The sequence below is a fragment of the Chinchilla lanigera genome, unplaced genomic scaffold, assembly GCF_000276665.1.
Source record: "Chinchilla lanigera isolate Chin_1 unplaced genomic scaffold, ChiLan1.0 scaffold00007, whole genome shotgun sequence".
NCBI lineage: Eukaryota > Metazoa > Chordata > Mammalia > Rodentia > Chinchillidae > Chinchilla > Chinchilla lanigera.
Genome location: NW_004955408.1, coordinates 25,570,054 through 25,595,421, shown reverse-complemented (window position 1 = coordinate 25,595,421; position 25,368 = coordinate 25,570,054). Strand labels below are relative to the sequence as shown.

The 25,368-nt window shown below is 47.1% G+C and overlaps 1 protein-coding gene across 4 annotated transcripts in view; it reads right to left on the bottom strand.

Annotated features, from left to right (window-relative positions):
* Ergic1 (endoplasmic reticulum-golgi intermediate compartment 1) overlaps positions 1-25,368 on the bottom strand; it is a 103,960-nt gene that overhangs the window by 48,687 nt on the left and 29,905 nt on the right. For 3 of the 4 annotated variants that reach the window (XM_013509355.1, XM_005376342.1, XM_013509359.1), the window contains one exon: positions 6,266-6,327. In XM_013509355.1, coding sequence (XP_013364809.1) covers positions 6,266-6,327 — 62 coding nt within the window. Of the gene's footprint in view, positions 1-6,265; positions 6,328-7,433; positions 7,466-25,368 lie in introns of those variants that run through there. The other variant, XM_013509357.1, reaches the window with a different exon arrangement.

Here is a 25,368-nt window from a genome sequence, read left to right as displayed (position 1 = left end):
ATATACATGTTTTCCATTTTACAGTGGGGTGAAAGTGGTATGCATTCAGTAGAAACAATACTTTGAATTCTGATCTTTTCCCAGGCTAGAGATACACACAGCACTCTCTCCCCTACCTTTGGCGGGGCGGTCAGCCCCATAATCACCAGGAGAAACAGCCATGTCCTAAAGAGTGCTGCTGCTAAGCCGCCATGGCTGGGAGTCAGGAGAACCCACTGCTTTTTTTTGACACAGAGCCTCACTATCTTACCTAGGCCAGCCTTAAGCTTACAGTCTTCCAGTCTCAGCCTCCAGAGTTGCTGGGATTATAGCCACAAGCTACTACATCCAGCTCAATGCATTTTTGATTTATCATATTTTCAACCTAGGATGGGTTTATTAGGATATCACCCTATCAAAAGTCAAAAGGTATCTGTATTTTTCTGTATCTATCCACCTATCTACCTTCCCATCTATCTTCCTATTTATCTACTTTTTCTATCTATCTTCTATTTTCCTATCTGTCTGTCTTCCTTCCTACTTATCTACCTACCTACCTACCTAGCTACCTTAACAACAAAGAGCCAGAGATGCCTTCTGAGTGAAGGAAGAGAACAAGCACTTGCTGGGCACCCACTGCTTGCCCGTTGTGGGTGCATTAACAGACAGCCTGTCACATGATGCTCCTCCCAGTCCTGACAGGAGCCCTCGCCTTGTTAAGAGCTCAGGGAGAGAAACGGACTGACTGTCACGGGAGCCAGGAGGCAGTGCCTGTGTACGAGAGCCAGCGCACTGAGGAAAGGGTCCCCAGAAACAGGCTGCACGTGGAAGTTGGGATGCTGTCAATCTGCCCACGAGTCAATTACACCAAGTTATCCTTCAGAGACTACAATACTCCCAGTGTTTACTTAACTTTGAAAAAGTACAGTGGTAGCATTTAAGGTTTTACTTTTCTTAAAAAACGGTAACACATGCACAATGAGAAAAAATTCTACGCATATGCTATGGTTTGTGTCTAGATGTCCCCCCAAGGCCTCATGCAGTCAATAGGTGCAGCTTTTTCAGAGGTGGCTGGATTTAGGGTGTGTGATGCTGGGATGAAGCGTATGTGATCATTAAATCCACTGATTGGTTTGGTACCACCCTAATCCTGGTTGCCTAGGCAGAATATAAAAGGGGCAGAAAAGGGCTGCTAAAGCTCCTTGCTTGCTTTGCTACCTTCTGCCAACAACAAACTGTTTCTCCTCTGTGATTCCTATGTGCCATGCCATACTGCCTTGGAGATAGCTGATGATGGACTGAAACATCTACAAACTGTGAGCTAAAAAAACCTTTTCCCCTTTAACTTCAGGTGTCAGGTACCTTGTCTCAGCAATGAGCGAAGAGTAACTAAGATAGTATACATACAGGTACCCTGTGTGAGTTACTCTCAGTCCAAAACCTGCATCCCCACAACAATTTTGTGTGTCCTCCCACAACCATATGAAGATTAATATGCGATGTGTATACGTATGTACTAATTTCCTACTATGAATGTATTTAATATGTACTGGGGACTGGGGATATAGCTCAGTAGTGGTACAAGTGCCTGCCTGGCAAGCACAAGGTTGTGAGTTCAATTCCCGGTACCAAAGAAAAAAAATGTATTGAAAACATGTACAAATAAAGTATATATTTATATTAATATCAATACATAAAAATCACTGTTATACATTATAAAGTATATATTATATACAAATATATATTTAGTTTAAAAATACCTTTTCTCCCTAAACAAACAGCAGCATAATAGGAACACATTTTCCAACCATGCTTTGCTTACTCAGCAATCTATATCCACACGGGCTTCACATCAGTTTATACAGTGGCCATGTGTAGCTGAAAGTTCTTGTTGTTTGTTTTTTTAATGGCACAGAAATCAATTTCAAATGTCTTCTCCAGCTGCTGAACAAGTCCACTACAGAAGCTATGCTACTGATGCAAATTCTCTGGATGCTGGTCTTTCCTTCTCATCCAAAACTGCGGTTACTGTACCACCCCACCCCACCCCAGAGAATCTCACCAAGTGGACAAAGCATCCTGCATCTGGCACCTTGCATCTTTCTGTCCGGTGCCATGTAGGACCCACACTGCAGAATCATTTCTATCACCCCACTCCAAACCCCATCAGATGCTATTACGATGAACACGTACAACGTAGAGGGTGTTTGTGAAGGTCCGTTCTGACCCAAGTCTTCCAGCGGCCTTCCCTGCCCTACGCCTGCAGGGCGGGGGAATACCTACAGATAAGCCCCTAGGTTCTCCCTCTGTCCAGGCTGGAGGTGGGGAGATAGGCCTTTTTGTGAAAGCCATATGCTTTTTTAGGGCTTGGGCCAAAGCCTGGTCAACCCAGCAGGTGGATATGATAAGCACTGACTCTGCTCGCTGAGACCCAAGAAGTCCAAAGGCCCTGATCACACTTGCTTTGTTGCGCCTGTTCTCCCTCGGGGTCTGGCAGAGTGCCTGGATCAAAGAAGGTACAAAATCAATACTTGTCGAATGAATGAAAAACACAAAGGAGCTAGGAAGTATTTCCATCAGAAGGTCTTCTGGAAGGCTTGATGAAGAGTTTTCAATCCATGTTTGGGCAAGACTCTGAGTCCAGGCTTCTTCTGAAAGTGACTCAGGCTCTTCATGGGAGGAATGTGACTCCAGAAGGACGCTTGCTGGTAGGAGACCTGGAGCAGCCAGGCAGGGGATCTGAGACCCAACGCTCTGCCAAAAGGTCAAGGAATTTGTCCACAGTTACTGGCCATGTAAGTGGAGGAGTCAGAATCCACATCCTCATCCGTAAGTCTCCAGTAACCTTGCTCTTTTCTTCGGTTATTAATAGCACTCATCACAACGTAATGCGATGGCATTACGGAGTCTGCCTGCCACATTTGGCTGTGTGCTCCTCAGGGACAAAGAGTGAAGTCCATTCATCAACATGGTCTCAGCTTTTGGCATGGGGCCTGGCCCCAGGACCTGCTTCATAAATATTTGTTCACGAAATGGTAGCAAAGGGTTAGCTTCCTAAGCCTCACGCCTTTCCTCTTGTGTAAGGAAATTCATCATCTCATGCTGGGACTGGGAATGCACATCAGACCACGTCCCTGGAGGGCCATTTGGCAGGGTCTTCTGCATGGTACAGTGCACATACCCTTTGACCCAGTAATTCCTGTCCTAGCAAAGCTACCTTACCAAATAGCCATACAAGGATGCAAAGAGATAAGGACAAGGATGTAGTATGGGAACAAGCTAGAAGAGTGAATGTCTACCCTCACGGGCTGTTACTTGAACCATGGTAATAGAATAGGACCAGGTAACGGAATAGGACCCAGCTGGACAGCAGAGTGTGCAGGGGTTGGTGGGTCGATAGGAAAGGCATCCAGGAGAGGGAGAAAGATGCACACAGCGTGCTCCCTTGGGGTCTAAACATGATGTACGGACCTCATAGCCTGAATTTTTTTTTTAAAGTTCTAGGACACACATCCGACTGTTAAATCTGACCAGGGGGAGACTGTAGGACTGAGAAGAGGGAAGTGGTCTGAGCGGTTGGTTGGCAGCAGAAAGTGGGAGCTTCACTGGAAGTTTTTTAGACAAGCTCATGAATTAAGTGGACCCCTGTCCTCTCATGTCTCCCTAATATCCACTCCTTGGGAGGGGTCGAGGACAAAGCCACATGGCTTCTTGAGGCACAGATCCTCATAGATTGACTGTGGGCTCCTAGAAGAACAGTGACAAGAAAGGAGAGTTGTCCACACACCAAGGGCTTGTGTGCCCTGCTCTGGATAGGCTTGACCTCATTTAACCCTCACATCAGGAAGCTGGGGCTCAGGGAAGTGAAGTGACTTGCCCAAGGTCTCATATAGCTGCTAAATGGGAGATGAACCCAGTGCTGCCTGTTAGGACTGCCACTTGGCTGTGTTATTCCTATGCCCTAAACTCAAGAAAGCTTGCATAACCTCAATAAGCCAAGCTGGAGGGAGGGCTGGAGAGGGACCATTAGCGTGGGTGGGGCATCCTCGGGCCACTTCCCAGCTGAGGATGACAGGACCTGCAGGCAGTGGGGAGGGTTTGTCCCACATCAGGCCTCTCCCACTGGAGACATCAGGGCTGCCCAAGGAGGCCCACCTGAGTCCTAGTCCTGGCTCTAACTTTTGCAAGCTGTAACACTTCAGATGAGTCACTTTACCTCTTTGAGCTCATTTTCTCATCAGAAAAATGAAGCATTCCCATTTACAGGACAGCTTTAATTTGTCTGCGTTTCTTTCTTTTTTTTCTAAATACACTTCTACTGTGGACTAGTAACAGATGCAAAGATAGCACAGAGTTCCCACAGAGCCTTCACCTGGCTTTCTCTTTGTCACTTACCACACACAATGCTGTGTATCTGTCAAAATGAAGAAATTCACATTGGTTCAGTACTATTAACTCAGCTAATATTTACTTGGGTTCTAGCAGTTTTCCCACACATGCTTTTGTTTTTGTTTGTTTGGTACGGGGAATTGAACTCAGGACCTTGCACTTGCCAGGCAGGCACTGTGCCGCTGAGCTCCATCCCCAGCCCCACATAGGCTTTTTGCTTCTGTTCCAGGTACTGAGGCAGAGGCCCACTTTGTACTCACTCACCTTGGGCCCTTCTTCTCGAATCTGGGACAGCATTTCCGTTTTCCCTCAGCTTTTTGAGGCCTGATCCCTTTGGAAGAGGTCCCGGAGGCATCCCAGAGAAGGTCTCCCAACCTGAGACTGTAATGTTTTCTCATGACCTGGCCAGGTTGTAGCTTTTTGGGGAAGATCCTCAGGGACAAGTTGCCTCTGTTCATCCCATCAGGAGTGCGTGATATCCACAGGATTTACTGCCGGTGATACAGACCTTCCTCACTTTTGGCTGAGGGGGTATCTCCAGCGTTCCTTACAGCAAAGCTGCTATTTTAAATTTCTATTTTTTGGCAGTGAGTTGCTACATTTTGCCCATACTCAAGGAGAGAAGAATTAAACCCTACCTTCTAGGTAGGTGAGTATCCATACATTATTTGGAATTCTTCTATGAGAAAGATATGTCTCTTCTCACCTATTTATATCAGTATAGAGTCACAGGCCTTGTTAAGTCTTTGAGCTCAACCACTAATGTCATTACTAACTCCATAACGCTCCAGCTTGGTCTCTGAGTCCTCCTGCAGGTCATCTTCTGAGTCCCGACACAAAGGGCCCTGGCTCACTTTGTATCTCCCCTGCCCAGTGCTGCAGTCTGTCATTTCTCTCAAGGGCCCTGGTTACTTTCATCTCTACAAACCAAAACCTGGGATCAAAAGAATCATTTCTAGAAACCAGAATCTGGGTCTGTGATTTTTAAAAATGGATAAGAATATGCTCATATAAAACATACAAATCATTTCAAAGGCATGAAGATAAAAGTAACTCTCCCTCACACCTCTCAATCCCAGTTTCCTCTCCCAGCGCGGCTCTGCAGTGGAATGGAATATCTCTTATCCAGAATGCCTGGGATCGGAAACATTCTGGACATTGTATTTTTTCAGTTTTTGGAATAGCTGCATATACATAGTAAGATGCCTTGGGGAAGGGACTCAAAACTAAACACAAATATAATTAATGCTTTAGGTAAGGTAATTTTATACTATATTTTTAGTGCACCTATGTACTGACTGCCACCTGTCACAAGGCTAGGTGTGAATTTTCCACATCCAATGTCATTCAAAACTTTTTGGCTTTGGGGGCCGGAAATGTAGCTCAGCGGCAGAGCATTTGCCTAGAACCACATGAGGCCCTGCATTCAATCTGCAGCATTCTGAGAAAAAAATTTTGGGCTGGGTGTGGCGCATGCCTGTAATTCCAGCACTTGGGAGGCTGAGGCAGGAGGATCATTGCAAGTTCAAGGCCAGCCGGGGCTACAAAGTGAGCTCAAGGCCAGCGTGAAGTGCACAGCAAGACCCTGTCTCAAAAAGACAAATAAATAAATAAATACATAAATAAAAAATAAAAATTTTGGATTTGGAGCTTCTCGGATTTCAGATTTTCCAATTAGCAATCCTCAACGTGTATCGATCATTTCTTTTTACCCTTTTGGAAACAAGTGATGCTTCTACCACAGAAACTCAATGTGGAAATAGGTGAAGGACCTGACAAGAAGTTCCCTTCTGCTTTTCCTTCTTCCTTCCCTGATCTAGACGTTCTATGCAGACAGGATGGGCACCCGGGAGCACGGGTGGGGGGTGGAAGCAGTGGTCAGAGGGCAGCTACTCACTAATGGCCCCGGTGTACGTTGGCTGCGTTAGGTCCTTGGGCACCTTCCTGTAGATGTCAAACCTGTGGGGAAGAGAGAGAAAGGGGGTGAGGAGGACACATGCACAGCTGAGTCTCACGGCAGCAGGAGGGGAGGTGGCTGCATGGCATGTGGGTCAGCAGGCCTCAGTTCTTCTGGAAAGAGATCCTTCCACTCCTCCAGGCCCGCCCTGCCCGCTGGCTCAGGCCTCAGGAAAGCGTGCTTCATGTGGCCCCCACTCCTCCACTGTCCTTCACGCATCCCTTTATCATATCTTCCGTGTAACACTTATTACCCAGGGTCATTGCAAGTGACCTGGCCCACTCATCTGTTTACATTTCTTGGTAGGTGTTCCTCTATCAGAAGGTATCCTCCCTGCAGGCAGGGATCTTATTAGGTTTTGTCCTCAAAGCCCAGCATGGGCCTGGCAGGCTATAGACACTGGATCAGTAAGTGCCGGATGGACGAACCGAATACTTGTGCCTCGGGGGATGTGGACACTAAAAGAACTAGGGAAAGGGCGGGACTTTGGAGTTTAGGATGGGCTGGCGCTGCACTCCTGCTCTGCCTCACCTCTCCGCCCCCTTTCCCTTTCTCCCTCCAATGCAGCAGCCCCTCCTCACGTTTCCACCCCAACTGCACCCTCCCACCAGCTCCTGCTGCCTGCTCCTTGGAGATTCTCTTAACTTTACAGCACGAGGTGAGCATAAAATCCAGCTGGGGGCCCAGGCTCGGCGTCAGCCTATGACAGCACAGACTCCATGTTTTCCCCCCACCGTAACACCACGACCTTTCTCCCCTGCGGGTCCCACCACATGCTCCAGCTGAGAAGTATCCTGAGAAAAGCCAGGGCTTCGGAATCACATACACATGGACTTAATTCTGAGCCCATTTTACCACTGGCTATTCAGGTCTTAAAGCCCGGGATCAGACTGCAGACTGCAAAGGACTTCCCAGAGCCTCAGTTTCCCCATCTGTACAAGTGGAGCCGCAACTACGAGGATCTGCCAGGCTACTGAGAGGAGGAAATGTGTCTGCAGAGGATCAGACGCAGAGTTCAGCAGGGAGGCGCCCACACACTTGGCTCCCTTCCCTTCCCTCGAACGTGAGCTGCAGACAGTTCTCACACCGCAGAGATTTATCAGCAAACCTTGGTCCACAGAGCATTCCCAGGTTCTTGTGTGGAGTTTGACTCAGTGGAGTGGCTGGTGACAAGCTTGCATGTGACTCCTCTGGTGATTGGGAAACAAAATACACCCTGCTAAGCCCAGCGCAATGACCTGGCAATCTTGCATAAGGGTTGATACTTGACGCTGGGTGCTAATTACACAGGAAACGTGTTCTCACCTCAGGGGAGGAAAAATTCCTGTGGGCTGCCAGTTGTAAGGGGCACCACTTTCTCTGCTGTCTGCTCTGTGCTTAGGCTCCTAACACAAGGCACTGGAAATCAGGGATAGGGGTGTGATAGGAAGAGAGGGGATCCGTGTGACACAACTCTCCAAATCTACTCATCTCCCTTATCTTGGAAATGTGGAATCCTTTAACCCCGAGAAGTCCCTTACAGGTCCCAACATGGGCTAAGGAGTCAGACTGCCCAAATTCAACCAGCACACTGCTGTGCAAGCTTAGGTGCGGCACCTCACCACTGTGTGCCTCAGCTACTTTGTCTGTGAAATGGGGGCAACAGTAAATATCCCACAGCACAGCAGTGAGGGTCAAATGCCCGAGTTCATGTAAAGCAATGACAACCGTGCCTGGCATCCAGGAAGTATGAGGTATTTGCTGGCGTTTTTAATGCTCACTTGACTAACATTTGCAAAACACCTACTATGTGCACAGCCCTCTTTTGGCACTAGGCACCTGGGGACAAAGATTGACTTTTGGTGCTGCGAACCTGTAGTTTAGCAGTAGAGACAAAGAAACAAATGGAAAGAGAACGGAGTGGTCAGCACTGTGGCACCAGGCTCCGACTCCGCACTTCTGTTCCGCTCAGTCTGTGAGGCCTCCTACAAGAGCTGGTCTGAATAGCAGAGCAGGAGGAGGACGAGAGCGGATGGAAGGAGAAACTAGTCCAGGGAGGTGGGGCAGGAAAGGTCAAGACCAAGCGTGGAGCAGAGCCTGAGTGCTGCACTTATTTCCACATGGGGAGGGGACGGGAACAAGGCGGGGAGCTGGAGACGTGGCTGTTCCAGTGAGCGGGTCCTGAGGGCCAGGCCGTGGCTGGCGATTCCCACGCCAGCGGCAGCAGGAGCCAAGTAGGCACCACACTTCAGGGACTGTCCATGGTCAGCAAATTAGGGGCTGGGGGGTGAGCAGAAAATACAAAAGGGGGTACCTATCACTGAGTCCCAGCTCTATACAGAGAGCCCCTAACTTAGGATAGTTTGACAATGGTTTTACACCTGACCGTGGAGTAAAAGTGATACACGCATTCAGTAGAAATCACTCTGACTTTTGAATCTGGATCTTTTCCCAGGAAAGAGATACCGAATACAATTCTTTCTCTTCATGCTGAATACTGCCAGCAAGCCGAGGCTCCCAGTCACAGGACCTGGGCAGCAAATGACTGATGCTCCAATGTGCCGAGTTCAGAAACCCCATCAGAGTCAACGCTTCATCATAAAATAGGTTCTGTGTTAGATGCTCTTGCCCAACTCTCAGCCAATGTATGTGTTCTGAGAATGTTTAAGGCAGGCTAGGCTAAGCTATGATGGCTGGTAAGTTATAGTAAACGCATTTTGACATACAGTATTTTTGACATACAGTGGATTTACTGGGACGCAGTCTCATAGTAAGCTGAGGAGCACCTACAGAGGAACCAAGTGGAGGTGCGGGCTCGGAATGGCCAAGTGAAGCCCAAACTTCTACAATTGACATGGAAGCTCCCAATTCTCCAGTCTTGGACCAATATAGCGCAGGACAAATAAGACAAGTCGGTAGATCAGACTTGTGACCCCAGCTTGTGACCCCCTGGGCTGAGAAAGCAGAGCTGAAGGACACCGTCAGCCTCACGTCTGAGGAAGACACTTTGGACCAGGGGAGAGTGCATATGGGGTCTAGACTGGAAAAACAAGCAACAGGCAGTGTTGTGGCAGGGGCAGGGAACATGTCCTTACCCTGGTCCAACTTGGTTATCTAAATTCAGAAAATCCCTGTCCCTTGCTAGAACTTGGTTTCCCTGAACATAAAATAAGGAGCACCACACAGGGTCTGAAAGGTTCCTTCTGGCAGTGCCTTGAAGCTTGAGCCACCCCAGGTAGCTAATGATTCAGCTTTCTGGTCCAAATCACCATTAGAAACCCAGAAACAGAAATTGGATCATATATATATAGTTTCAAAATTGTGTGTTTTGGTAGAAGCCAGAGGGTGCTCCGGTTGAGGGGAGGAGATCTCCTGGGGCAGAGTGTCAAGATAATGGGGTTCAGCCGCCTCCCTGCTAAAGGAAGAAGGGGCAAACGTGTGGTCATAGAGAGGAAATGGAGGTACTGGTGTGAAATGATTTTCAAAATACAGATACAGAAATAGACGTATGTGTGTCTACACATGATACATACATACATTCCCTGGCTCTTTCCCTAAGTGGGTCCAGGAACTACAACAGCTCACCAACCATGAGTACAGCTGGCGGCCAAATCTCAACTTCCTACTCAAAGGACTCAGAGCACCTTGCGGAAGTGGCTGGTTCCGGGGCTGGGAAGGGAACACGCAAGATGAGCCTAGAGTTTCACCTTAGGTCAGAAAGTAGTAAAGTGTTCAAAGAATGAAGACAGATCAATGGGCCAAAAGGCCAGCTTAAGGGGGCTACTGCTGGCCAAAGAAAAGACAGTGTGAGCATCAAAATGCGTAATTATACGCATCAATGATGTGGCGGATGGACGACTGGTGGCCAACTTGTAACACCCAGCTGAACTGAATCAGCGTGCTGGGTGTGCTGGGTGTGGAGGGCCCACCTGAGGATTGTTGCCAACAGCATAAATAGGAGAACTAGAGAGAAAGAAGGAAGCTGTCAGGGAGCTGTTGGTTCTGGGACTGTTGTTTCTCCTGGAGGAGCTTGTCATGCTGGCTTTCCTGAGGAACTCGGCTATTCTCATTGTCGAAGGAGTTCGAGACCATGTCACTGAGAATGACTATGCTTCACTTTGAGGGAGCTCTGGTCCTTACTTTGAGACTTGCTTCCTGGCTCCAGAGAGGAAGATGGTGCACTGTTCAATGTCCTGGAGAAGCTTGTCATGCTGGTCATCCTGATATAGTTGGCTGTTCTCATCATTGGAGGAGCACAGGACCTCGTTGTCACTGAGGATGGCTGTGGTACTTTTCTGGGGAGCTCTGGTTCTTACTTTGAGCATCACCTCATGGCTCCAGTGCAGATCCCTCAGGCAGCTGGCACAGATTCTTCATCCTGCTGGCACAGACTTTCTCGCTTCCACCAGTGACCTTTGGGCCTTCCCAGCACAGATCCATGGAAGAGACCTGCACAAGACATTGTTGTGGGCTCTAGGCCTCTGGTTGGACTCGTGGAGGGCATTGTTATGGGCACTGTTACGGGCTGTCCAGCTGAACTCATGCAGGACACTGCCTTGAGATCCAGGCCCTCAGCTGGACTCTAGTGTGCGGACAGCTTTCCTGCACTCTCTCTTGTATATGACTCTTTGGGTGACTATTATAAAATAATCTTATAAATTATGTGTCCTGTATTAAATTGTTCCCCTTGTAACTCCTGACTACAACAGATGATAACTCGTTGGCTAAAATAGGAAGCCATGAATCTGTACAAATACAGAGAAAGAAACAGATAAGGCCAAAGTGTGATGAGGAACAGGACATTACCTCCCCATGAAATTGTCATTAATTACAAAGAAGGCATCACCTTCACTAAGCAAGGATGTGAACACCACCAGAAAGGAGACACAGAAGCATCAGGTATCTCTGATGTGCCGCATGGAGGAGGGCACAGCATTGCTTCTGTGGGGTCTTGTCCAAAATGGGCAGCTCCAGTCTCCTTACAAGGAAGACACCAGCCACATCCAAACTGGTAACTGGCCAGCATGTGTCAAAAGTGTTAAGAGTATAAAAACAGAGGAATTAACAAGGATTATAGGAGACTAACGAGACATGACAAGTACATCTGATGTGGGAGCCTGGCTCAGAAAAAGGACATCAGTGAGACATCTCATGACATCTGAGTAAGATCTGCACATTGGTCAATAGTCCTGAATAATGCTATTTTCCTTGTTTTGATAATGGTGCTACGATTATGTAAGATGTTGGCCCTTGGGGAAGCTTATGTAAAGGGCATATAGAAACTGAACTAGTTTTGTAATTTTGTGGGCAAATCTGAAATTATTTCAAAATAGAAAGTTAAAGATACTAACAAAAAAGTTAAAGATACTTTAAAAAATATAATGGGCATTTTGTAAAAAATTAAAGGGGGAGATGCCACATGAAATCCCACTTAGGCTGATTTTTTTTTTTTTTTCCACACATGCCCTGTCCCTGTTGAGTGTGCTGGGTGTCAGGCTGAGCAGTGTCTTTGCTTGGGCAGGGATGGGGTGAGGGGGAGCGAGTGAATACAGCTGGAAGAGAGACAGTGAGATCTGGGGCAAAGTGCAGGAGGAAACCAATGGCAGTGAGTGCTTGGGAAAGAGTAAGCGATGCTAAAACGCTTCCAGCCCAGGCTGGGCACTTTGTCACACAGATATTTGCACTTCATTCTCACAATAACCCTGGTAGGTACTGATGGTCCATATTTCCAGGGAAAAAACACACTCAAATGGAAGCAACTTACTCAAAGTTACCAAGCCAGTGAGTAGCAGAATTAGGGTTCTGAGTCCCTGGGCCATGGTCTTTCTACTGGTCCATACTTAGAACCAGTTTAGAGCTCACTTATTAGAAAACTGCATTAAGGTTTCAGTTTTACTCATTTGCTTTTCCAAGGACATTTCCCAGAAGAAAGTGGAAATCTCTCGTAAGACAGGGACCAGTTCAAAATTCATTCATTCAATTCAAAAGTATTTACAAAGCGTCTACGGTATCATATAGTGTTCTAGAGGGTGGGAAATAGAATTAATCAGCACCGACACTACTCCTGACCTCATGAAGCTGTCAATCTTACCAAACTTTCGGCTCCTTGGGAAGGATATTAGGGCACACAGCATACAGTAAAAATGACTCCCTTCCCACGCCATAGACTGGAGCTGGTGAGCGGCGTACGGCAGAAGGAGAGCTGAAGAGGACCCTGATTTCAGGGCTGACCACAAGCCGAGTGAGTCAGTAGTGAATGTCGCTGAGAAATTGGGCCACCAGGAAGCTGGTGAGAACTCCAGGCATGTGACGGTTCAGGAAGTGAGCCGTCTACCCTCTCTGGCTCACATTAGTCAAACCCTCGCTGTGGTGATGTGATCAGTTGGCCACCTCACCGTCAACAGAATGTGGAAGAAAGGGTAAAGCAAATGGGGGAGGGAAGGGACGCTGAATGCAAAGCTAGTAGGTGCTAGGGTCACGCTGGGGCTGAAGAACAGGAGCTGCTTAGCTTCAGAGAAAGCTGAAGGGCAGATCCTTTACGTCCTCAAATACAGTGTTCTCTCCCTGCCCTCCTGCAGCCTGTGAGTCTCTCTGGGTCAGGTCCTAGGCCTTGGCCCTTGAGCCCTTCTCCCTGCTCAGCCTTGCCCAGCCCAAGCCCTCAGGGAAACTGAGCCGTTGAATGGACTGGCACATGGATGAGGCCCACAGGCTGGCCTTCAAAATGAGAAGAAGGCCGGGCGTGGTGGTGCACGCCCGTAATCCCAGCACTCGGGAGGCTGAGGCAGGAGATCCCTGCAAACTGAAGGCCAGCCTGGGCTACACAGCAAGAGCCTGTCTTACTAAAAAATAAAAATAAAAATGTATTTATAATAAAAACAAGTCAGTAAAAAATCCCTCGTACCTCTCGGGTCCTTGTAAAGGTAGATGCCAGTGGTTCTCAAACACGAACAACTGAGACCTTCCTAGGTAAGCACATGCACTTTGAGACTGTACTCTTAAGTAAAATAAATCAGACACATGTGTGTAAATACATCATTGCTTCTCTCGTGTGAGAAACTGAAAGTGCAAAGAAGGACCAAAACGTGTAACAGGTATTGTGAAATAGGAAGAAAATGTTTAAATGGGAGGGGAACAAAGAAGGGGGAGAGGGAAAGAAAAGTAAAAAACTGAGAAGAGAAGGAAAAAATGGAAATAAAGCTTTTCTAAATGGGGAGGAGAGGAGGGGTTGAAGGAAGGGTAGGGGAATGGGAAAAACAAGAATCAAGATATATACAAGTACAAATTGTCTATGATAAATGTGATCATTATGTATATCTAAAATGTACCAGTAAAATCTGATTAAAAAAAAAAAACAGAGACAGTTATTCCCTCCAGGGGACAGGTGGCAATACCAGAGACATTCTGGTCATCACAGCTGGTGCTGAGGGTGCTGTGAGCATCCTGCAGGGACCAGGGATGCTGCCGCCAAACGTCTTCACAGTGCCTTGGACAGGGCTCCACAAGAAGCAGCAGCAGCCCACTGTGCACAGCGCAAGTGTAAGTGGAACGAAACACAAGTAAGCTCATCTCCCCGTTCAGCCTGTATTCCTCCAAGAGGCCAGCGGCTCTCTGCTTTTACTGGGCGAAGTCACTCACAGTCACGACCCTGGCAGCCCCCATGAACACCGGAAGCTGGAGTGCAGCGGTTCTTCCCTGTCCCTTGTTACTCTGTGCCTGAGAGGGCAAAGCTTACATGGAAAAAACTGGGCAAAGGAAGCCACGAGAAAAAGACAAGGTTCACTTAGATGACTCTGTAACTTACAATGATGGTGTGATAAGAACAACTGTCACTATTCTACGCAAAAAGGTAGCAAATCCATGCCTCTAGCGTCACCACAATGTAGGATACAACAGTCCTGTGCTGTATGTCTACGTCATAACCAGACACCAATGAGAATACAATTTACAGAACACAGATGCACTTTACACACCACCTCTAGCTGACAGAGGGAAGAACGGTCACGTAACCTGGCCCAAAATAAACACGCATGTCTTCCCCTGCTCCCAAGCAAGGAAACTGCCCCTGAAAATGTCTGACTAACAGGTTTCATCGGTAATTTCTTTTCATAGCAGGCTGCCTCAGCTTTGCTATTTTAACATTTTTACTTGGGACCTGCTCCTGCAGATGAATCTCAGATCACACTGTGGTTTGCTGCATGTGGGTGGTCACAGGGCAGGAGCCTGTGATGTCACTGTTTCCAGGGCTTAATGAAATTAGATGCCATTTAGCAGCAAGTCATTGGAAGTGGTGGGTCATTCATCCCCAAAATAGCCATAAAGGCTCCTCGTTGAAGCTTTGGCCTGGTCAGCCCTACCCTCCAGCCTGGCAGAGCCCTCCATGCTGAAAGCCAGGGAGTTCGGCAAAAAACTTGCTGATTCGTTCTCCGATTCCCTACCACACACCACCAGCATGGGGACTGTGCTAGTGTATGTGTTTGCACGCACCTGGCTGTGTACACACCTGTGCAAGTGTGTGCTAGGGGCAAAGAAGTAAATGAGCACATCCAGGTGAGTGGGAGCAGAGTGAGTCTTCAAATCATTCTCATCCCGCCTCCCACCGGCAGTCTGACCCTGACATTTGAACTGCTAACATGTGCTTGGACCACCCACCCCATTGTCAAATGGAATAACTGTCTGTCTCCACCCCAGATGGTGGAGATCTGAGAGAGGAATCATAACAGCAATCACAGCTTTGATGGCTGCTACTCCCACTGTGAGGGCTCGCTGCATACCAGGGCTTGAACTTGGACTTTACATTCATTATCTCATTATCACTTTGAAGCCCCAGGTGCAGATAACATAACTCTTCCCATTGTATTTGCCCAAGACAAAAGACCAGGACCTGAACTCACAAGTCTGGTGGTAAGAAGACATTTGTTTCTACCAGGGCTGCCTGGCCGAAGACCATCAGGGTGGGAGGCAGAGGACCGAAGGCTTGGATTTATGGGAGGGGTAGGTGACGACCTCCGGGACATACAAAGATGTGATGCTAATGATGATATAAATATATTATACAGTCAGTCCCCGATTTACGAACATTCGAGTGGCACACTTTCACAGATAGAAACAGACCTCACATTCATAGATGCGGTGGAAGTAGCTCACCCTAACCCTAACCCTGTACCACCATTTTAAAGTAACTATAAAAGTAAAACGAGTTCACATGTCAAAGGTGTATGAGACTCACTTTGTCAGACTTAACGAGGGAATTCGACTTACGAATGTTCTCTTGGAATGGAACATGCTCGAAAGTCAGGGACTTATCGTACTTCTCTCCTTCCACCCCGTCCTCATGGCCCTGGTGCCCACAATGGTGGTCTCTATGCTCAGCATGGCCTCCCAGCTCTGGCAGCTTCTACTTCTGCTCCATCATCCCACATGTGACCTTTCCCATCACAGAATATTCTCTCTGACCACAGAGTCCTGGCCTTTCCCCTCACCCACATTCCCACAAAGACCAAGTCTAGCCGAAGAAGAAGGGGAGCAAATCTGACTGCTGGGCTCGTAGGAGGCCAGACAAACCACAATCCCATCCAAAGGCAGCCTCCCCCAACTCCCTGGGCTGTGTGGATAAACCCCTGGCCCAGCTCTGGGAAACAGTCAGATTCGTTCTTGAATCTTGAGTGGGTCATGCAGGACCTGGCCTGCTAATGACACCCAGTAAATTCCAGGTGGAAGGGAAAAATGATGTCTGCACAAGGCTATTAACCATAGCACCAGCTGTAATAGCAAATTCCTGAAGACTATCCAAACATACAGGCAGAGGAGGACCAGCGCATACGGTCAGATCATCCAGAAAGTGGAGGATACTATATATAGCTGCGAAGGGGAATGAGGAAGGTTCTACACACAGGCATGGGGGAGTCTCTGGGACACAGAAAGAGGCAAAGGGCAAATGCTACGTTCTGTTACATTTTATGTGTGGAGGTGTGGAGAGTAGAGATAAAATTAATTTATACTCTTGATTATATCTTCAAAAATAGAAGCACAGATGGAGGAACTGGAAGTGTATATAAATAGTTACATCTATGATTCTTAGGAGATACATAAGAAGTGAAATATTTAGGGATAAATTTGACAAAAGAAGTATATGACCCATGTACTGAAAACTGGAAAATATCATTAAAAAAGCTAAAGACATAAACAAATAGAGGAAAACACAATAAGTCACAAGATTCAATACTAGTAAGATGACATTTTCCCCCATATTAATCTATAGGTTCAACTCAACTCCAAGTCAAAATCACCATAGGCATTTTTGTAGACATTGAAAAGCTTGTTCTTGAGCCAGTGATGTAGCTCAACAGCACAATACCTGCCTGGCAATTGTGAGGTCATGAGTTCAACTCCAGGTATTAAAAAAAAAAAAAGCTACTTCTTATCATGTGGAAATGCAAAGGACTTAAAAAAACAGGCAAAGCACCTTTTCAAAAGAGCAAAGTTGGATTTGACTACAAGATCTGCTAAAACCTAGAGGAAAACAGGAGAAAATTTTGGGGATGTGAGGTTAGGCAAAGAGTTTTTAGATGAGCTACTCCAAAATATAATTTAAAAAAGGAAAAGTTGGTAAGTTAGGCTTCACCAAAAACTAAAAACTTCTGATCTTTGAAAGGCATTGTTAAAAGAATAAAAAGATAAGCTACAGTCTGGAGAAATATATATGTGAATCGAATGTCTGACAAAAGATTTAAATCCAATAGAAAGAACTCTCAAAATTCAATAGTAAGAAAAAAATCCCACTTAAGAAAATGAGTCAAAAAAAAAAAAAAAAGAAAATGAGTCAAAGATTTGAACAAACATTTCACAGATTTATGGAGTGCACATATCAAAGTCACTGGGGGAAATTCAGATTAAAACTACAATGAGACACACAACTCTACACCTGTTCAAATGGCTGAAATTATAAAGACTGATCTTATCAAGTACTGGTAATGAGAGGGAATTCATATATACCACTTACAAGAATGTAAATCAGCAAAGCCATTTTGGAAGAGTTTGGTAATTTCATAAAAAATCAAACATGAACCATCGTAATCTGCTTTCTGCTGCTATAACAAAATACCAGAGGCTGGGAAGTTTATAAAAAAAAGAGCTAGTCCTTCCAGATCTAACTCATTCACAGGAGACCCAACTCACTCCTTAAAGACTTAATGCTGTCTCAAAAGAGCTAACCCACACTAACCCACTCATGAAAGTGGTACTCTCCTCATGCCTCCCAAAGGACCCACCTCCTGACACCAGCACATGGAGGAATTAACTCCAACCACAGCATACATCTATCACATGATCCAGCCACTCTCAGTATCTGCTCAAGAGATGAAACATTATGCCCATACAAAGACAGGTGTGTTTGAATATTCATAGTAGCTATATTTGTAATAGCCAAAAGATGGAAACAAACCAAATCAGCAGGCAAATGGACAAAATATGGCCTACCCAGAAGATGGACTATTACTCAGAATAAAAAACAATGCACAGTGCTACATGGAACAACGTGGGTGATTTCCAAAATAACATGTGAATAAAAAGCAAACCACAGTACACATGGTATGAGTCTATCTATATAAAATTCTAGAAGATGTAAATTAGGAGTGATAGCAGTGGGTAGTTGTGGGGTCGGGGGGCAGGGACAAGGAAGCTTGGGGTGTAAATGGTGATGTTCATTGTCTTCATTGTGACGGTGGTTTCATGGGTTACACATATGTCCAATTTCGCAAATTATATATTGTCATGTATATTTAACTGTACATTTTATAAGTGACATTTATTATGTGTCCATTATACCTCAATGAAGGTGTCTGCAAAACATTTTAATAACAGCCATGACTGCAACACATCACCTACATGATGTAATCTAGGAGCTCATAATGATACTTCAAATAATAGCAATAAAAAGCCTTCTTGGCTACCTTTAGAGATGCAAGCCCACTAATTTAGTCTGTGAAAATTGGTTAAAAAAAGGGGGGGGCACTTCTTATTCTGACTTTTCTGTTATAAAAAATGTATTTGTTGGTAACCAAATAATTGATGAGGGCAAAGTTTTACCTTATCGGAAAATTTCAAAGAATAAATGCAGAAGCACTACTAATGCATCAGAGAAATCATCAGTGTGTCCTCTTTGATCATGTACTGGATCTAGGCAAGGACAAGCAATGACAGGCAATTTTCTAATACACAGACCAAGCTGCCACTATTTCAACCCAACATTCAATCTCAGCATGTCCAAGAAAAGGCACCAGCTCTTGTGGATCTCCCAATGGGAGGCAATGCAAACACACAGCACCATGTAGCAATGCTTCTTGTCAAGAGAACTGAGTCTAATCAAGGTTCCAGATCTCACTGTTAGTTTACAGAAAATACCAGGAACAGGTCATATGTTTCTTTCTTTCTTTTCTTTTTGTTTTTGTTTTTGTCTTTTTGAGACAGGATCTCACTATGCAGTTCAGGCTGGCCTGGAACTCACTTTGTAACCCAGGCTGGCCTCAAACTCACAACAATTCCTCCTGCCTCAGCCTTCTGAGTGCTGGGATTACAGGTGTACGCCACCACATGTGACCATATGTTTCAACAAGTCAAATCCATACTGTGGGAATTCTAGAGAACAAATAACCCAGATTCTTCAATAAATAAAGATTAGAGGGGGTGGGGGGGACAAGCAGGTGAAACTGTTACCAACTAGAATTGTAAGAAATCCATTAATCACATGCAATAAGCAAACCTCTTTGGATCCTGATTCAATGCAACCCTAACCACTCACTTCCCAAGCCTTCCTTGTGGTGTGATGTAACCACCTAACAGTTTGGTCCAATGATATTTAAAGAGCATCTGCTGGGGAACAGGGAGTGTGTGATTTTAGGATCAGAGGGTCAGACATCACTGGTACGAGCACCTCCACACTCATTCCTATCTTCCTATCTTGGAAGCAAATATAACATCCAGAGTGGAGACAGCCCTTTTCGTGCTACCAGGGAATAGTTTAGCTAGCAGCAGAGATAAAGACCCTTTGGCATCCTTGGGCTGTTGCATCCACATCGGCAGCTGCCTATCTCTAGTTGTCTTGTTCCTTGAGAAAACAAAACAAAACAAAAATAACACTAACATGTTTGTGTCAGCTTTTAGCCAGGCTTCCTGTTACTCCAGCCAAAAGCGCTCCACAGATAAACTGTGAAAGAAAGCGCAGCGGAGGCTGCAAGAGTCTTGACTTCTTGCTATTCTTTAGATGAAGAACTCGTATGAACCACTGTTCTCTCTACAGGAGTCCCCCCCTTAGCGTGCAGGCTCCGTTCCAAGACCCCCCAGTGGATGCCTTAGGCTACAGACTGCACCAAACCCTATATATGCTACGTTTTTAACTATACATACCGACGATAAAATTTATATATTAGCAACATCAATAATCAAATAATTTTAGTGATATACTGGAATAAAATTGCCAGCATCACTCTGGTTGTGCTTTGGGGTCATTCTGAAGTAAAATAAGGCTTACCTGAACACAAATAAGCCACATCATGACAGTCTGATAACCTAGATGGCTACTAAGTGACCAATGGTTGGGCAGTGTGTCCACTACAGACACACGGGGTGAAGGGATGACTTGCAGCTTGGGTGAGCCAGAACAGAGCACCACGAGATGTCGTCATATTAATTAGAACATTACACAATTTAAAACTAATGAATCGTTCGGTTTTGGAATTTTTTACTTAAATTTGTGGACAGACTCTGACAACATGTGATTAAAACCTAGGATAGGGGGGATTCTACTGAGCTCAAAATGTTCTTCACTCATCAGCATGGCTTGCTCCCTTACTTCACTGAAGCTCTATGTTCCGGCGCCACCTGTTTAGAGAAGCCCATCCTGGACACCAAAGGCAGCACACCCCTCTCTCTGACCTCGCTCTGCTCTTTCTGACCTTGTACTGCTGCCTGGGGCCATGTCCGTTCGCTGCCTGACCCCTCGCTGTTACCTAGGTAATGAAGGAGCTTCGGCCTTGCCTGCCTGGGTCTCTAGAACCTAGAAAAAGGTCCAGCACAGAGGTGGCCACAAGAAACACTTGTAGGATGGATGAAGGGGTCAGCATTTCTCCAAGTGGGGTCCATGCATCACTACCTCAGAATCCACCAGGGAGCCGGTTAAATTTGTGGATTACAGGTCCCTAGGGTGCAGTGAACTAAAGCAGGCTAGGGCTAGGGAGGGCAGGCATCTGCCCTGCAGACGCGCAGTTCGGGAGGGGCGGGGCATGCTGGAACTGCCGAGGGGTGAACATGTGCCCATTTTAAACTCCAAATGCACTTCCTAGGACTTTCCGCTTAACCCACCCGAGTTACCACAGTTCCACAGAGGGATGAGAAAGAGACTGCTGTATCCTGAGCTCTGCTCCTTGGACCAACCATTACCTGGCTTGGCCTGACCGACTCTCCCCACTGCTCAGCAGGTAGCAGGCAACTGAGGGCCAGAGAGGCCAAGTCACTTTCCTAGGCTCACACAGCCAGCAAGAGGCAGAATGAAAACTGGGTCCCTGGTCAGGCATACTGCTGATCCTACTTTAGCTCCCCAAATTCCACGATGATCCCTTGGGGGGGAAGGGGGCGGGTAGTAGGGTTCTGCTCAGTGCTGCCCCCCTGTGCCCATATGAGGCCTAGCGCAGACAGCAGGACATAGACAATTGGTCCGTGAGCAAAGGGGGAAGGGTCCCACAGAGCTGCAGCAGGGGTGGGGCTCTCAGAGCACAGCCAGCGAGAGGCGCCATGCCCCCTTCCACTGCCCCCACCCTGCAGCAGCCAGATGAGCTCAGGCACAGGAAGAAGAAATGCAGCCTGGAGTCTGCAGTCAGGCTTCCCACTTGTCAAAGCCACAGGGAGAGCGAGTGGGGGGTTAGCAGGGGCCCCCAAAATGTGTCCAACTCACTGGAAACAGGATGCGGCGGCGGCCCCACACCGCCAGGACACAACAACATCCAGTATGCAGACTCTATAAATGGAAATGTATTCTTAGAGGGGCAGAACATGAGAGGGGTTTTTTTAAAAGTGACCCATCATCGGATAAAAATACAGACAGCATTTAAATGCTGAGCAGCAGGAGCTATTCCGGGGACTGGCTTCTCATGCCCGTGGCTCCCTGCCAGGCAAGGTCTTTCACAGAGATTTAAAAGGAATAAACTGTTGCTGTCAGTGTTTGTAAGTTCAGGGAGAGGGTATCAGGGGTAAAAATGGCCATGCCAAGGTACCTGTGGAAGGCATCCCTTTTTAGAGTAGCCCAAATGCCCCCTGACCTCTATCTAGCCTTATCTGGGAAGTAAGCCAAGGCCAAATCCTGAAGAGGCCTGGGGTAAAAGGGCAGCACAAAGATTTTAAGAGGGGAAGAAACATGACGTTTCCTGAGCCCACGTCCTAACTCGTATTACCTCATCTGCCTCAAAACCACTCAAGGTACCATCTTCACAACAAAGGAAAACTGAGAAGATGGTGACCTCAGAGGGATACCTTGAATCTAAAGAGACAAGCAGGGACAAGGCTGGAGAAAAGGCGGGTGGGCGTGGCAGGCATGGGGTGGCTCCTGCAAAGGTTTATGGTCCCCAAAGCCCAAGGTGGGCTTGTGGCTGAGCTGGGATTGCCAGAGGAGGAAGTTCTTGGGCCTGGCTCAGTAACACGGCCCAGGGGCCTGCAGGGGCAGCTGTGCACTTAGGAGGTGAGGTCTGCCTCTTAAATGTCAGACTTTCTTCTAATCCCAAGGACAAAGGAAAGGGATTCAAGTGACCTCCTGCTTGGCATGGCGAGTGGTTACTCGGTGATCATTTTTACCTGAGCACATCTCAGTGCTGCCAGCTCTTCTACAGTAAGCAGAATATCAGTGAAAAGATAAGTGATAGGATGTATCCAAGGAGACCTGACTCTGCTGGCCAACCTGACCTGTTTGTATCTGTCCCTCCTCCCTGCCCCACTCCTCCACCAATGCTTTGTTCACCAAAGGCCCATCCTGCCCAGGCCTTTGCATGTGCTGTGCCCTCCTTCTGCATCACCTTCTTTCTCCTTTTTTCCATCACTATTGAGTACCCACTGTGTACCAGGCCCTGTTCTTGGCCAGAAAGCCGGGAGAAGTCAGAGACAAAACTTCTCGCCTTCACTTATGTCCTAATGGAAGAGACAATACATGTCCGTACTGATGCGCATCATGAAGAAAACACTCCATGGAGATAGTGTGGTGGGACTCCTGTTTTAGGTGGAGTAGGGGGTTGCCGGGTAAGGCTAACCTGACAAGGAGACACGTAAAATGAGTGTGACAGCAGACACATGAGTACCCAGGGAAGAGCATTCCAGGTAGATCGTAAGTGCAGAGGCACTGGGGCAGGAAACATACCCGTTGGTTTCCTAGAGTACTAAGGAGGTTGATATAGCTAGAGAGGGTGGTGAGATCCAAGGATGCTGGCAATTCTTTAAAACTCAACTCTGTCATTCCTTTCTCTGATCTCTAACCAGGCTCAGGCCAGCAGAGGTGCCTGTCCCCTTCAAAACTTCTGCAGCCCCTGAGCATCTCTGTGTCTCATGGCACAAGCTGTGTGCTCATCACACTGAATTTGGGAGTGAACAGCACAGCCTGCCCTGGCTTATTCGTAGTATTGGTGTCTTCCCTCGAAGTTGTCTGTTAGGCAGCTGCCTTACACATTCTGGGAACCCCAGCGCTTGGCACTGCAATCTTCAATAAGGAAGATTAAGCAACAAGAAGCCCACTGTGCCACAGAGCACTGTGGGTCTTTCCTGAGCCGTGAGCTCACCTCACATGTGCAGGTGAGTCCCTTCAAGGAGCCATCTGGCTTCCTGAGCAGCCACTGGCAAGATGACTGCACAGATGAGAGGGAGGGAGACAGGCAGTGATGAGTGATTGAGAAGGAGCGAGGATGAGGACTCTTCCTCTCCAGACTTCCAGCATCAGCCTCTATCTACACTTTCTTCACAAGCTCATGGCATATCTGAGCCCTGGCTTTAAGAAGAAAGTCCTCATGGAACAATAAACATAGAAAGCCAATTCACCAGGAAAGTATTATTCTTAGATAACACTTTTCCTGCTGAAAGAGATTCCAGGAAACATCAAGTGTCCCACATGAAGGAACAGACGCAAGCACTGACCACCTTGCTGCTCATATCAGCAAGTAAGAGACAAGAAGGCACAACATGTCTCACAGAAACACACGTCTCTGGTAGAAAGAAATGCCTACAGGCTTGGCTGGTTCCAGAAAAATGAGAAGTGGGCTGCGTACGGCCTTTGGCAAATTAGAGTCCACAGAAAGAATCCCAGCTTGGCCTATAGCTGGACGTAGGGGCCCTGGGGTCACCAGATCCAGGGAAATCAGAAATCTGATGATCTAATGGGAAATCACCGATTAAAAATGTCAACTATTTTTTAAAAATAAAAAATATGTAAAGCAAGGAAAACATTTGGCAGGTCAGATTTGGCCTGGGGACAATCAATTTGTGAACCTGACCCTACATCTTAGATATGAAATATATCTTTATCAGTGTAGACAGAATTGAAAAATAGCAAGAGGGCAAAGAGGCCTAAGCGATACAGAGCTAGAAGAGAACTCTGAGATCATGGACTCCTCTGGCCTGGAAGTTTCATTGTAGGGATCAAGTCTAGCGGCTGCCCAGCTGCTAAGGCCGAGCAGAGGCTCCTTGTGTAAGTGGTGAGAGGGATCAGCAACGTCTGCCAAGGGCTCGGGAATGGGAACATGAGATCCACACTTTTGGATATTTGTTGAGCATAATTTAGTCCAGACTCATTTGAAGGGCAAGAAACTGATATCCAGAAAATGGCACTGAATCACCTAATGTCACAAGCAAGGGCCATTCTCATCTGGGTCTCTTCCCAGGATGCCCAGATGCCCCTAAATCTTTAGGCTTTTGGAGCTGTGGCCTACCAAAGACTCATCTTGGAGAGAAGCCATCTCTAAGCCGATAATGCAAGTCAATAAGGAAATTTAAGTTTTATAGTGATTCATTTTATCCATGACTTCTTAAGAGACAACATCTTTTCTAAACAGCAAGGGGTGCCTAAGGCTTGACGAAGCCATCTGATGATGTTGCCCATGACCCACAATGTCCCAGTTGAGGGCCTGCAGCTAGCCGAGGGGCCGGGCCCAGAGGGCGCCAGGGCCCACCATGTGAGCGGGCTGCTCGGCTCCGCCCTCCCGCTCCCGCAGGGTGAGTCATGCCTCTTGACTTCAGTGCACTGGCTGCACAGCCTCCAGTTTTACTTGGCTCCTGAGCAAAGTGTACTTTTCCAAAGGACATTGATTCAACTGAGGCTGAATGTTGCAATGCCCTGGCAGTGGGGAGGCCAGTCTCCCTTAAGTACACTCTGTCCTGGGGAATGGGGACCAAAGAATGTGGTTAGCACATCCCTTACCTCCTCTTTCTTTTTCCCCAGCTGGTGGGATCTGTCCATCTCTGGGCAGACCCCCACGCCCATGCCAGCCATCACCCGCGGTAACCACTGCCCCTTCTATTCCCTCCCTTCACAGCGCACACTCCCAGATCGGATTTCCAAGGACGCCTGAAAGCGGCCCTGGGAGAACCACTGGAAAAGAGGAGCCCATAGCTAACCTGGCCAGGGAGGGCTCCCCGCCCCCAGCTGGCATCTCAGGTATCAAGTGAATCACAGACCTGTTCTTTAAAAAAAAAAACACAAAAAACAAAAACAAGTTGTTCTTCGGAGCAGCTTTAGGTTCACAGCAAAATTGAGAGGAAGGCACAAACTACTCATATCTTCCATGCTCCTACAATGCGTGGCCTCCCTCATTACCAACATCTCCACCAGAACACACATCAGTGAACCACCAGTGACACATCGCATTGCTCATGCCCCACATTAGGGGTCGCTCTTGGTCTCGCACGTTCTGTGGGTTTGGCCCAATGTACCAGGACATGTATCCACCATGACAGTGTCATACAGAGTAGTTTCACTGCCTTACAAATCCTCTTTGCTTCCCCTATTCGTTCTTCCCTGTCCCCAACTGCTGGCAGCCATGGGA